The sequence below is a fragment of the Symphalangus syndactylus genome, chromosome 10, assembly GCF_028878055.3.
Source record: "Symphalangus syndactylus isolate Jambi chromosome 10, NHGRI_mSymSyn1-v2.1_pri, whole genome shotgun sequence".
NCBI classification, from domain to species: domain Eukaryota; kingdom Metazoa; phylum Chordata; class Mammalia; order Primates; family Hylobatidae; genus Symphalangus; species Symphalangus syndactylus.
Genome location: NC_072432.2, coordinates 109,989,852 through 110,004,724, shown reverse-complemented (window position 1 = coordinate 110,004,724; position 14,873 = coordinate 109,989,852). Strand labels below are relative to the sequence as shown.

At 40.1% G+C, this 14,873-nt stretch overlaps 1 protein-coding gene across 1 annotated transcript; it reads right to left on the bottom strand.

Moving 5' to 3' along the window:
- Positions 1 to 318: 318 nt before the first annotated feature.
- LOC129491782 (large ribosomal subunit protein eL39-like) lies at positions 319 to 680 on the bottom strand. The gene has a single exon (XM_055296282.2). The coding sequence runs from the start codon at positions 635 to 637 to the stop codon at positions 482 to 484; it is 156 nt and encodes a 51-aa protein (XP_055152257.2). The 5' UTR covers positions 638 to 680; the 3' UTR covers positions 319 to 481.
- Between the last annotated feature and the right edge of the window lie 14,193 nt (positions 681 to 14,873).

Sequence of the window (14,873 nt, the reverse complement as noted above, 5' to 3'; positions counted from 1 at the left end):
TTACCATTATATAATGCCCTTCTTTGTCATTTTTGATCTTTGTTGGTTTAAAGTCTATTTTACCAGGTACTAGGATTGCAACCCCTGCTTTTTTTTTTTTTTTTTTTTTTGCTTTCCATTTGCTTGGTAAATATTCCTCCATCCCTTTATTTTGAGCCCATGTGTGTCTTTGCATGTGAGATGAGTCTCCTGATTACAGCGCAACAACGGGTCTTGAGTCTTTATCAAATTTGCCAGTTTTTATCTTTTAATTGGGGCATTTAGCCCATTTACATTTAAGGTTAATATATATATATATATTTTAAAATGAAAGGCCTCACATATTTATTACTGAACCCAGCCAACCAACGTGTTCGTAACAGATTCAGAGAGGAAAACACGTCGAAATCTCCAGATAGTGGTGACATTTTCAGCTTGATATGGTAACATGATTGTGACCTTCAGAGAGCATAAATATGTGTGCCATCTCATGTGCAATTCCTTACAGACCCAGCTTCGTTCTGCTCCAGTGTCTCCTTTTGGAGTTGTACCTTATTTTATTTCCAGTTTTCATCGGAATCCACTGGGGAATGGGACGATTTTGCTTTTGTTTCTTGGCCAGGAATCGCTTAATCCTGAAAGTCTTGTGAGAAGACATGGCGAGAAGTGGAGTCAAGAACACACCACGATGGCAGAGAAAGGAAGAGAGCAAGGTTAATATTGTTATGTGTGAATTTGATTCTGTCATTATGATGCTAGCTGTTATTTTGCCTGTTAGTTGATGCAGTTTCTTCATAGTGTTGATGGTCTTTACAATTTGATACCTGTTTTTCCTTTCCATATTTAGTGCTTCCTTAAGGAGCTCTTTTAAGGCAGGCCTGGTGGTGACAAAATTTCTCAGCATTTGGTTGTCTGTAAAGGATTTGATTTCTCCTTCACTTATGAAGTTTAGTTTGGCTGGATATGAAATTCTGGGTTGAAAATTCTTTTCTTTAAGAATGTTGAATATTGGCCCCCACTCTCTTCTGGCTTGTAGGGTTTCTGCAGAGAGATACACTGTTAGTCTGATGGGTTTCCGTTTGTGAGTAACCTGACCTTTCTCTCTGTCTGCCCTTAACATGTTTTCCTTCACTTCAACCTTGGTGAATCTGACGATTATGTGTCTCGGGGTTGGTCTTCTTAAGGAGTATCTTTGTGGTGTTCTCTGTATTCCCTGAATTCGAATGTTTGCCTGCCTTGCTAGGTTGGGAAAGTTCTGGATAATATCCTGAAGAGTGTTTTCCAACTTGGCTCCATTCTCCCTGTCACTTTCAGTTACACCAATCAAACGTAGGTTTGGTCTTTTCACATAGTCCCATATTTCTTAGAGGCTTTGTTCATTACTTTTCATTCTTTTTTCTCTAATCTTTTCTTCACACTTTATTTCATTAAGTTGATTTTCAATCTCTGATATCCTTTCTTCTGCTTCATCAATTCAGCTATTGATATTTGTGTATGCTTCACAAAATTCTCGTGCTGTGTTTTTCAGCTCCATCAGGTCATTTCTGTTCTTCTCTAAACTGGTTATTCTAGTTAGCAATTCCTCTAACCTTTTTTCAAGGTTCTTAGCTTCCTTGCATTGGGTTAGAACATGCTCCTTTAGCTCAGAAGAATTTGTTATTACCCACCATCTGAAGCCTACTTCTGTCAATTCATCAATCTCATTCTCTGTCCAGTTTTGTTCCCTTGCTGGCAAGGAGTTGTGATCCTTTGGAGGAGAAGAGGTGTTCTTGTTTTTGGAATTTTCAGCCTTTTTATGCTGTTTTTTTTTCATCTTCGTGGATTTATCTACCTTTGGTCTTTGATGTTGGTGACCTTCAGATGGGGTTTCTGTGTGGACATCCTTTTTGTTGATGTTGATGCTATTCCTTTCTGTTTGTTAGTTTTCCTTCTAACAGTCAGGCCCCTCTGCTGCAGGTCTGCTGGAGTTTGCTGGAGGTCCATTCCAGACCCTGTTTGCCTGGGTATCACCAGCGGAGGCTGCAAAACAGCAAAGATTGTTGCCTGTCCCTTCCTCTGGAAGCTTTGTTCCAGAGGGGCACCTGCCAGATGCCAGCTGGAGCTCTCCTGTATGAGGTGTCTGTCGACCCCTCCTGGGAGGTGTCTCCCAGTCAGGAGGCACGGGGGTCAGGGACCCACTTGAGGAGGCAGTCTGTCCCTTCGCAGAGCTCAAGCACTGTGCTAGGAGTTCTGCTGCTCTCTTCGGAGCTGGCAGGCAGGAACATTTAAGTCAGCTGAAGCTGTGCCCACAGCCTCCCCTTCCCCCAGGTGCTCTGTCCCAGGGAGATGGGAGTTTTATCTATAAGCCCCTGCCTGGGACTGCTGCCTTTCTTTCAGAGATGCCCTGCCCAGAGAGGAGGAATCTAGAGAAAAAGGGAGTGGTGGGAGTGTAAATTAGTTCAACCATTGTGGAAGACAATGTGGTAATTCCTCAAGGATTTAGAACCAGAAATACCATCTGACCCAGCAAGCCCATTACTTGGTATATACCCAAAGGATTATAAATCATTCTACTATAAAGACACATGCACACATATGTTTATTGCAGCACTGTTCACAATAGCAAAGACTTGGAACCAACCCAAATGCCCATCAATGATAGACTGGATAAAGAAAATGTGGTACATATATACCATGGAATACTATGCAGCCATAAAAAAGAATGAGTTCATGTCCTTTGTAGGGACATGGATGAAGCTGGAAACCATAATCCTCAGCAAACTAACACAAGAACAGAAAACCAAACACCACATGTTCTCACTCATAAATGGGAGTTGAACAAGGAGAACACATGGACACAGGGAGGGGAACATCACACACCAGGGCCTGTTGTGTGGTGGCAGGCTAGGGGAAGGATAGCATTAGGAGAAATACCTAATGTAGATGACGGGTTGAAGGGTGCAGCAAACTACCATGGCACATGTATACCTATGTAACAAACCTGCACATTCTGCACGTGTATCCCAGAACTTAAAGTATAATTTAAAAAAAGAAAAGATTGTTAAAATTGTAAATTTTATGTTATGTATATTATACCACAATAAAAAAATTTGTTAATATCATTCCTCTATTCCACCTTCGTCTTCTTGGTTCTCATCCACACACTTTGTGAGGGCTGGGACCATGTGTTTCTTTCTCACCTCTGCATCTGTGGCCCCAGAGCAGAGGCTGACCCATTGCACACACTCAATTAATATTTTCTTAATTAAGGAATGAATGAAAGCTAATGTATATTAAAGGAGGGAGACACAATAGAAGAATTTGAGATGGGTAAGTTCAGAGTAAGTGTTTTCCAGAATTCCAAGCTTAACAATATGATCTAGGGAACAAACAAACAGATTGAGAATAAGAAGACTTTGCCCTATGGACTCTAACCCCATCTCTTCTTCTCTGGGCTAAGTTCACCCCTCATACTGTCTTGAACTGGTGAGAACATATCTGATTATCTTTAAGTATGATTCACTCTTTGGAAAATCATGCTATTAGGCCTGATTGAGTAGTGAAAACCTTAATTATTCAAAATGAATTCATTTAAGCTGCCTAATTTCATTAGTTAGAATTCTCTTAACTCCAAGTTAAAAAAAAAAAAAACCCTCATCAACATGACTTGAACAATGAGATTCAATAGTATCCTCAGGCTGATGTCCAGCTCTTTCTATATATTCTTTCTTTATATTTTGTATAATATCAGCAGAGACACTAATTGTTTCATGATAGATTCATCTGAATGTGACTAAGAGTCTTCTCTTGGCCAAACTTTACTCAGGATTCTGGACCTTCTCCCAGGGCCCATCTGTGCACTTCGTTGTAAAATCCAGCTTTAGCAAAGTAAGTTTAGCCAGAACCCTCCATCTTCAATATCTGATTATCCTTGATATCTGATTATGTTACACATCCTCCATCATCCCCCAGGTGATGTCTGATCACCCTGGCCTGTCTTCAGCAAGAATCCTGTTGGATCAGTTTAGCCAGAATCTCCCTTAGTAATTTTCCATCCACTGACCCTCACCCTGCTCCTTGGCTGTAAATTTCTCCTTTCCATATTCAGAGTTGAGTCCAATCTCTCTCCCTGACTGCAAGACCCCATTTTAATTGTCCACACACCTATTGTAATGGTCTTGAATTGATGTCTTCCTTACCATGCTTTAACAAGTATCGTTGAATAATTTGTTTCTCAACAAATTTACTCATCCTTACAGAAGTGAAGCAGCCTGAACCAGGAGTGTTACTAATTCACTGTTGGGGAGGGGAGTAATGAATCGTGAATACACAGTCCTTTCCTCCAGTACCCCTCATCGTTGGAGAGTATTCATCCACAGTGATCAGGCTGGAGATCAGTCAGGAGTGGGTACACCAGAGGGGTATCTTGGAATCAGTTTATATTGTAATGAAAGAGCAGTGGTTCTCAAATATGGGTAATTTTGCCTCCCCAGGGGACATTTGGCAATATATAGAGGATTTTTTTTTTTTTGTCTCAACTGGGGTGGAGGTGGGGTGATAGTCCTCCTGGAATGCAGTGAGTAAAGGCCAGGATGTTACTAAACATCTTAGAATGCAGAGGACAGCCCTCTTACCTCACAAAGAAATATCTGGTCCAAATGTCAAGAGTAACAAGGTTGAAAACCCCTGAGACACAACGTTAGATCTGTATATCCATAGTAAAAAATTTCTGTCTAGAAGCTGAAAGAGAATAGGCACCATGATAAAATGAGCAAAAAGAATCTTGGAACTAAACCTCATAATGAACATTAGATCAACAGAAATCCCTTGTTCAAAAACAATTGGCTGAAAATGTAGTACATTATTTGTTCAGAAGAAAATGCCAACCTGCTGATAAGGAATGAGGTTGACATGGTCTATTCCTTGTTAAAGTCCTAGAAGTTAAGTCCCTGGGTGCCAGTATGGGCTCCTGCACTAACTAAGCAGTTGTGTTATTGTAAAGTCACTTAAAGACTGAAGGACCAATTTCCCCAGATGGATCACTGGGTTTCAAACACTTCTATCTGCCTCTGGAGGTGCCACAGGGATTTTCTGGTGAGGGGTACAAATAATCCGCCTGCCCCCTTTTCACCCTCCCACACCAAATCACCTAGCTTTATGTATTTGACATGAAATACGTCAAAATATAAGCAGTATAATTTATATGTGCTAGATTATATATATGCAGTGTTCCTTTGTTTCTAGAATTGATCTCATTGTCCTCTTAGGTGTTCTTTCCAGAGGAGAGAGTAAAATCTTAAACTCACTGATTAAAGTTATCTCAATATTTTCCTGTTTAAAATAGCCTTTTTCAGGTTACTAACACCAAAAATTTTTTACCTATGGGGTTTTTTCTTTGTTCAATTTTCAGTAAACAGCAGAATACCTTCTTCAAATTATATAGAAGCCAAGTATAGACATGATGGAGTAAAAAGAGTAAATATCAGCCAGGCATAGTGGCTCATGCCTGTAAACCCAGCACTTTGGGAGGCTGAGGCAGGTGAATCATAAGGTCAGGAGTTTGAGACCAGCCTGGCCAACATGGTGAAACCCTGCCTTTACTAAAAATACAAAAAATTAGCTGGGTGTGGTTGTACACGCATGTAATCCCAGCTACTCGGGAGGCCGAGGCAGGAGAATCACTTGAACCCAGGAGGCAGAGGTTGCAGTGAGCTGAGATCGCGCCACTGCACTCCAGCCTGGGCAACAGAGTGAGACTTCATCTCAAAAAAAAAAAAAAAAAAAAAAAAAGAGTAAATATCTAGTCAAATAGTCAGATCAAATTATCCAACTTGGCTGTTTTCTCTCTTCTCCAAGATAGCATCTAGAGGGAGGAAAATTGCATGATCTCCAGGGGAGAAGCCCACTGGGCTATGTGCAGGTTTTCGTGCTGTCCTCTGAAAACCACCTGGTTCCTTGTTTCTACTGGTCACTAGATGACTGACTATCATCAATGATGCTTGATGATTTGTGCTGTTCTCTTTGGCACTCCTGGGACCAGGTGGTTCCCTGACCACCTCCCCCAGAAATCCCAGCCCATACCCACCGCCTGCTATATCTGATTTGTTTAGGCCTTTCAATATTGGGAGAGCAGCAGGGCTGCCAGTCTCCACCCAAGCTCTGAGAATACCACATTAAGGCCTTAGTTTTGGCTACATTAATATTTGCTTTATTCACCTCATTTCTTAATGACCATTTAAAGATTTCCACTTTGCTTAGCCAAATTTGTGCCCAATTTGCCCCTCTTTCTTTCCCCTTTGTTGTACCTATTCTCTTATAAATCATTCTAACCTATTTCCCTATCTTTTGTTTCAGCATAATTTTTCCTTTCATAGGGGTTCTGAGGCTAGCAGCTATAGCTTGGAACAGAAGGAATTCAAGCTAGGCCCAGGATGGGGGTCCACACACTTTCTTTTATTTTTATTTTAACTATATTCATTGGTAGGGGCTCTACAGGCTAATAGCTGCAGCTTGAACCAGCTGGAATCCAAGCTTTGCCCAGCATTAGGATTTACCCCAAAATTCTTGCATTACCTCTTACTCACATTTTAGATATGACAGATAACAGTAACCGAAGATCGTATGTTTTTCTTTTTCTTTTTCTTGTTACTCTGCATTTCCTTATGCATCCAGTGAGACAACTTCTTGGAGTTGGGTCCATCATTTTAAAATTCCATTGGTAACTTTTACCTTCAGTAACTGATTATAGCACAGCTATAGTTCCATATCATGGCTGACTCTGTAGCCATCCAGAAATGAAAAGTTTATTAACATCCACCCTTTCATCCTTTTTCTTCCCAAACCACATGCTCCAGTGAGTCAGGTTTGGTCCCATGAATCCCTCTTCTGATACCAACTGTGACAATTTGGAGCCGACTACAAGTTTAGAGAGCACAATATCCACAAAATGGCCCTCACTTCTGACAGCAACTGCAAATTCTGGTAGGTTCCCAAAGCCACTTTCAGTTTTCATAATTTTCCATAAGGACTCACAGGATTTCACTGAAAGTTGTTATACTGATTGTTACAGTTTATTATAGGGAAAGGATGCATATTCAAATTAGTCAAAGGAAGAAGTACAGGGCAGAGTTTGGGAAGGTGCCAAACCTGAAGCTTCTGTTTCCCCTTTCCTGTGGAGTCAGCATGTATACTTTCCCAGCATCAATGTGTGGCAATATGCAGAGTATTGCCAGTGAGAGAAGCTCACCTGAACTTCAGTATCCAGAGTTTATATTGGGGTTTCATTATGTACACATGACTGACAGACTGCCAACATGATTGAATTCAGTCTCTAAGTTGACTTACACCATGTGACCCAAAGCTCACACTCTGAATCACATGTTGATCTTTCTAGCATGACCAGCCCCCACCCTAAATCACATATTTGGTCTTTCTTGTGTAGCTAGCCTCACCCTAAGATCTGGTGTGGCCAGCTGCCACCCTAAACAAGGACACTCCCATTGAGTATATAATACATTGAGTATTATATAGATCAACTCTCAGAAGCTGAGGGCAAAGGCTAGTCCTCTCTCTGGGTGAGGCCAAATTTTTTACTACACAGACCTGTACTTCACACCATATATAAATATTGACTCAAAATAGGCCAAAGACCTAAATTTAAGAGCTAAAACTATAAAATTCAGAATAAAACAAAGGTGTAAATTTTCATGACTTCCCAGTAGGCAGAGGTTTCTTAGATACATCACCAAAAATAAAAGTGACAAAGGCACAAATAGATAAATGGGACTTGACCAAAATGTAAAATATTTGTGTCTTAAAGGACACTATCAAGAAAGTGAAAAACAATCTACAAAATGGGAGATAATATTTGTACTTTTTTAAAGTATTTATAATGAGTTTTTGAAATTTAATCTTTATTGGTTTAACTACAAAATTAATATTGCTCATTCTAAAATATCACATTTTAGGAGTTTATAACCCACCAAAAGGGAATCCAATAGTAACTTCCTACAAGAAAGCTACTCTTAACAATTTGGGGCAATATTCAGAGAAATAACATTTTTACAAAAAATTTAAACTTTAAACACTGCTTTACAACTTGTTTTTTTCCCTTAATTTATATCAAGGCCACATTCTGTGTCAGTAATTAAATTGCTATTTAGTATTATACTATATGAATTTACAATAATTTACTGCTTCTCTATGAATGTACACTGGGGTTGTTTCCATTTTTTCTTTATTAAAAACAGTGCATCAGTGGGCATCCTTCATATGTAATTTTGATTAAAGTTACATATGAATAAAAGTCAGAGCTAACTGTGTAGGTGTCTTTTCAAGTACTTCGGTGGATATCTGCTGTTTTGACCTGCCCAGTTAATTCTCTCATCTTCCTATAACACATCCCATTTTCCTTTGGATAATTTCCTCCCATATTCCATGCAGTTCTTAATGGGGCGGCAAATCAGAGTACCCTGCTACTCTGGCCATAGTAATTAGTGTAATAAGAGAGCCTGTGACCCAACCGAGTAATCAGATCCCTTCTCTGGGATTTAACATATGAATCCTAGCAAAGAAAAGCTCTTTCTTTACTTGGAGATGGTTCCTAGAAACATAGGAGCTTAGAGCTCTGTAGTCAGACTATCCCTTCCTTACTGCCTGAAGGGATCCCACTTAGAGTCAGAAAAATAAAATAGGTAAGAATGAGGCTATTGCACAGAGGAAAACAGGTATGATAAAGAATGAGCTAATGACATTCACGTTACTGAATCCAGTCCTAACCGAAGCAGTATCCACTCCCAGACTTCCCAGTTACTATATATAACAAATTCTCTTTTCTGTAGTTGGGTTTCTGTCTTTCGTACAGTAGTCCTCCCTTATCTGTGTGGTTTTGCTTTCCACGGTTTCAGTTACCCACGTTCAATAGCGGTCTGAAAATAGATGAGTACACTGCCATAAGATATTTTGAGAGAGAGAGAAAGCATGTTCAGATAACTTTTATTACAGTATATTGTTTTAATTGGTCCATTTTATTACTAGTTATTGTTGTTAACCTCTTACTGTGCCTAATTTATAAATTAAACTTTATCATAGACACATATGTATAGGAAAAAAACAGTATATATTAAATTCGATACTACCTTTGGTTACATGCATCCATTGGGAGTCTTGGAATGTATTCCCTGTGAATAAGGGGGGACCACTGCAATGGAAAGCCTCACTAGTCATTACATTATTCAGCATCTTTTTACATCTGATGTCAGACTAGAAGTCTGGATGTGGTAGATTTCTAGTTGGTGCTAAAGGAGAAAGGCCCCAGCTACTCACAAACATGCAGTCAGCACAAACCACATAATCCCTAAGCACCTAGTGGCTGTTTGGCTGTACTGGCTCCCTGGTTTCCTAGCAACCAAGCTCCTTTCTTCCTCACACACTCACACCTTTTTGTGACATTCCCTTCTCAAGGCTGCCCTTAATGTGAATGTTTGGAAGGTAGAAAAGGAAAAGGCAAGGAAATATACACAATATAATTTGCTCCAGGAGTGGAGACTTGAGAACATATGCTAGAGGTGGCCTAGCTTACAGATTCAGAAAATTCACTGGCAGACTGAAAATAGCAAGAAGCCGGGCACAGTAGCTTGGGTCTGTAATCCCAGCTACTCATAGGCCATGGTGGGAGGATTGCTTGGGGTTAAAAGTTTAAGACCAGCCTAAGAAACATAGCAAGACCCTGACTCTAAAATTAAAAAAATAAAAAAATTAAAAAAAGCTGGTCATGGTAGGGTGTGCCTGTAGTCCCAGCTACTTAGGAGGTTGAGGTGGGAGGATCACTTGAGCCCAGGAGTTCCAGGGTGCAGTAAGCCATGCTTGCGCTATTGCACTCCAGCCTGGGTGACAGACAGAGACCTGTCTCTAAATAAATAATCAGTTAAGTAAAGCAAGAGATTTTGCTTTGGTGTTAACATTCTTGCTTGCTTATACCTAATTATTTTTGTAAAAAAAAATTAGTATGTATATTATTCAGGTAGGGCTACCACAACAAAATACTATAGATTAAATGGCTTAAACCACAGAAATTTATTTATGCACAATTCTGGAGGCTAGAAGTCCAAGATCAAGGTTCTACTCAATTTGGTTTCTGGTGGAGTCTTTATTCCTGGCTTGCAGATGACCACCTTCTCACTATGCCCTCATATCACCTTTCTCCCATGTGTGCAGGGAACAGAGGGTGCATGGTCAAAGGATCTTTCCTCCCCTTCTTACAAGGCCACTAATCCCACCATGAGGGCCCCACCCTCTTGACTTTATGTAGCCCTAATTACCTCCCAAAGTCCCCATCTCTAAATAATATCACATTGGGAATTAGGGCTTTAGCATATAAATTTGGGGTGGGGGTACACAAACATTCAGTCCACAATACCTGAATATTAATAAAAGATGTTTTATATTTGTAATTCACATGATATTCACAACAGTGATGTGATAAGATAGGTTATATTGATAAAATTTTTCATAATCAAAAAGTTAAGGGACACAGTCAGAAGACCAGAACAGCATTCCTCCCATCTGTGGACTAATTTATATTGTTTTCTGATCCCAGAAGCTTTTGATAATTTTCTCAGTCACAAGCAATGTCATATTAGGCACAACACTGCTAGAACTATGGTTTATTTGCTACTTTTTTTGGCAGCACACAAGGCCCTTTCCCTCAGTATTTGTTTCAATGCCGCATTATATAGAAATCAGTTAATAAACAGCTGTTGTCATGAGGATGGCTACATAGGGTGCATGACTTTGCAAGAGGAGAGCAACAGACTGAAATGTTAAAACTAATTTTATTTTCATTTGGTGGCATTGGATACACTGGCAGCTCTGTCCATCCAGAGGCTCTCCAGAGTCTGCACGGCCCTGGACCCCAGGCTCTCTCTTCTACCACATCAATCTATTTCTAAGAGTCTACTTCCAAATAGAACTGGAACCTGCTGCATGTCATCTTCTCTATCACCAACACCTGCGACAACATCTTAGTTGGTTTTTCTGTTTCTTCTCCTCTAGGGTTGCCAAATAAAATACTGGACACTCAGCTAAACTTTAATTAGAGATAAACAATGGACAGGTTTTTTTTTTTTAGTATAAACTGGGCACCATATATATATGTGTGTGTGTGTGTGTGTGTGTGTGTGTAAATACATATTATATATGTATTTTTTCTAATTCTGGCAATTCTTCCTCTAGTTAATAGCTGTTTGAAAATGCAAAGCTGATTACTTCACTCCCCTGCTTAAATTCTTCAAAATTGTGCCATTGATCTTAGGAAAAAACTCAACTTCTTAACATCAAACCCTGCATGACTTAGTCCCCCAAAATAAGTTGGATTCTGGAGCCAAATTGCTTAGGGCTCATTTTATATATCTCCCTCAAAGGAGCCTTCCTAACATCTAGATCCTAAAAAAAGTACCCTCCTATAATCCCTCATTGTGCCCTTTACTTTCCTGTCACGGCCCTTGTTGAGGAGGATGGATCACTTATTCCCCTTTCCCTGTGTTTCCAAATAGGGGGCCCTCCACTTGTGTAACACTCCTCACCTCTTGCCTTGCCCCTAGCAGAGGAGCAACCACTTCTCTTATTGGTGGGTTTGGGGAAAGGAACTGGCCATGTGTGGCCTGGCCCTTCCCACTTGAAGAAATTGCTGGTCAGGACTCTTCTACACCTGCAAGTAGACTGACAGGACAGATCAGTTCCTGTGGCCTGGGATTATGCAGAGAAGGGTGATAAGTACAATTCAGCAGTAGCACATTAACAAGCCCAGTTGGTCAGACCTAAGCCATATTCTTCTTATTAGTAACGAAAGTGATATTGTACCTCCATCCACTTGACTCCTATGCCTGTCTCAGCTGTTTCTAAGTCAAGATAAGGGGAAGAGGAACATGTTAATTATTAACTTCCTAAACTCTCAGTAGCATTCACTACAATATGTTTATTTATGTTTGTTTAGCAGTTTATTTAATGTGTAGGGACCATGCCTGTTTTACTTACTGCTGCATCCCCGAATGTCTACTACAGTGCTAGGCATAGGTTTTATCTTTTTTATATTGGGATGATTGAATAAATAATAAATACATAAATGGTACCTTGTTGCCTACCACAGTCCTGCCACCCACACCACTCTGAGCATACATACAGCCTAGGATGGGGAGGGGAGTTGAGCCCTAACTCTGATCACTTGGTGATAGCTGTTTGGTGCTCCATGTTGAGAAACACACTGAGGTTGTGCCTAACCTCATCATAAAATTGCACCATCATCAATTCTTCATGTCTGCCATGCATGCCAGAGTGGGCAATGTGGGAGAGCATGCATAGATTTGCCTTTCTTGGCTTAGAAATATCTGGAGCCATATCGTTCCCCATCAGATGTACTCACTTGGAGCAAGGCCAGTCTAGATGGGATTTCAGCTGCTGTTCTCTTCTGGACACTGATTTGGATATCTGGTCATTTCCTGCTGAGACTATGCTACAGCTGGGTGAGTGCTGCAAATGCAGTCCCCATTCGCTTCCTCCTAGCTTCCTCCCCTTTCTTACTGGGTCCAATGGAGGCCCAGCAGGAAGTACTCACATAAATTATGAAAAATTATGTCACAGCCTATAAACCTCACTATGATGGAAGGAAACAGGTTATACACTGGCTTCAATTGAGGCAAATCTAAAGGAAGATCTCTCATGAGACAGTCAATTCAGCTGTAATTCAAAGACTTTCTTCTAACGCTAGGGGTTCTGCCTAAGGGAAGTCTCCTTGGAGTGACTCCAGTCCTGAAGCTGTGGATCTTCTGGCTCATATGGTCTGCTTCCATCCATTCAGACCAGGCTGCTTGCTTTCGTTTTTGAGATTATTTTTGTGTGTGTTTGTCTTCAGGGGAGTATGATCTTTCCCAATTGGTGTTCTAAGTACTCCTCTCTATATAGCTTCCATTCTCCATGGTCACTCTATCCTCCATCCCCTCAGACAGTCTCATCTCTTCTCTCACACAGCTTACACCCACTCCATCGCTAGATTTTAATCATCATCACCTCATGTCTCTTCTTTCTGTCTTTCCCTTTTATTTCCCCTCCCAAACTCTATGGTCCTTTGCATTTCTGACCCTGGTTATCACCTGTCCCAGCCAAAGATTCCTTCTCCTAGCCCAGTGGTTCTCAACCCTGGCTGCACATTAGAAATCACTTGAGGATCTTTTGAAAAATCTAATGGCCAAGTGACACCCAGACCAATTAAATTAGAATCTCTGAGGATGCAACCTGAGCGTCAGTATTTTTTAAATCTCCCTAGGTGATTACAAGGTGCAGGCAAAGATAACAACAACAGCTCCAGCCCCAGTGTGGATATTTACAAAGCACCATTCAGGATTTTTGAACTATATAACTATACGTTAAAATCGTCCTCCACCTACTGACCTTCATTAGTCATACAGAAGATTTTAGAATTGAATGAATGGGGGACCTCAGAGGCATCTAGCATTTGATAGAACAAGAGACCTGCAGGATGTTCACAGCAACTGGAAAAAAAAAAAGATTCTGTCATCAAACAAGTTTGTATAGTACTTCATTCTATATACACTTTCAGAGATTTATAAGGCAAATTTACCTCAAGCTTCTGATAAATGCAGCAGAAAAAAAAAGGGGACAACAGTAATTCATTTAACTTGACCTCTAGGTTTCCCAAATTTATTTAAGGACACCTATTAACACCTTAGGGAACTCACTTTTAGAACTCTCTTAATCCAACTTTTTTATCTGACCAAGGCATGGAGGGGTTAAATGATTTAAACCCTTAATATTTACACAGGTTACATTGTGACGAATTTTTGTATTATTAAGTATTGAATTTCATTTTCCTTTAAATATCTAGTACTTCCTTCCTAGCTGTGGTGCATTTCTGCATTCCTTCACATGAGACATGATCATTAAGGTTCAAAGGCACTGAAGTGGCAGTGTTAGTAACAACTGTTGGTTGAATATTAATCAGATATTTGGTGAAATACTTTAAATATTATAGTTTATTTATTAATTCAACAAATCTTGATTGAATGCTTTCCTCTCTAGAGTAGCATCTTGTGCATATTAACAGGAGTATATGCAACTGTGGAATAACAAGAACAATAATAATAATAATACCTAAACGTTCTATAGCATTTAGCATGAGTCAGACACATGGGCTTTACCTTTATTAACTCATTTATTTCTCACAATAACCTCTATGAGGCTGGTTGCATTATTTTCCTCACTTCACAGATGGGAAACTGAGCCACAGAAAGGTTAAATAAATTGCCTAAGGTCACAGCACAAGCTAGTCAGTGATGGAGCAGGCTTTCAGTCTATTTCCAGTGGACAGACTCTTAACCACTCCTCTACACCATGTGCTTCATAGCATGTGGACAACAATTTAAATAGTGAGGTCATTTCTATCTGCCAGTTTATTTAATGAGCTTGGGGTGGGGGTTCCATATTTCTCTCAGAGTAAAAGTATCTTGCTGCATTGAGTGTAATTCCTTTGTTTAAAAATCCTACTGTTTAGATGCTACAACACCTAATACTAGCTAGTTCACCTGCTAAAATAAAGATCTGTTCCAATGTTGTGGTAGAAATGACAGTGTGGGCTTCTAAAAGAAGTGTAGGCTTCCAGCAGGCTGCTCTCCAACATGGCAAAATCCTAAGGAACTATTCAAGGGCAATTTTAACTATATTCAATTTTCACTGAGGTAGTTAAATCCTCAACTACCATTTGAGATGTGCACGGTGCTGAGTACTTGCCAATGAGATATAAAGAAAAGTCTGCTGGGGACTTCTGGGAACGCCATGACTTTCCTCATAAAGGGAGACAAGTACAGCTTCAGCCAGACCTTTCTCTTTCAGCCTTGAATGCAGGT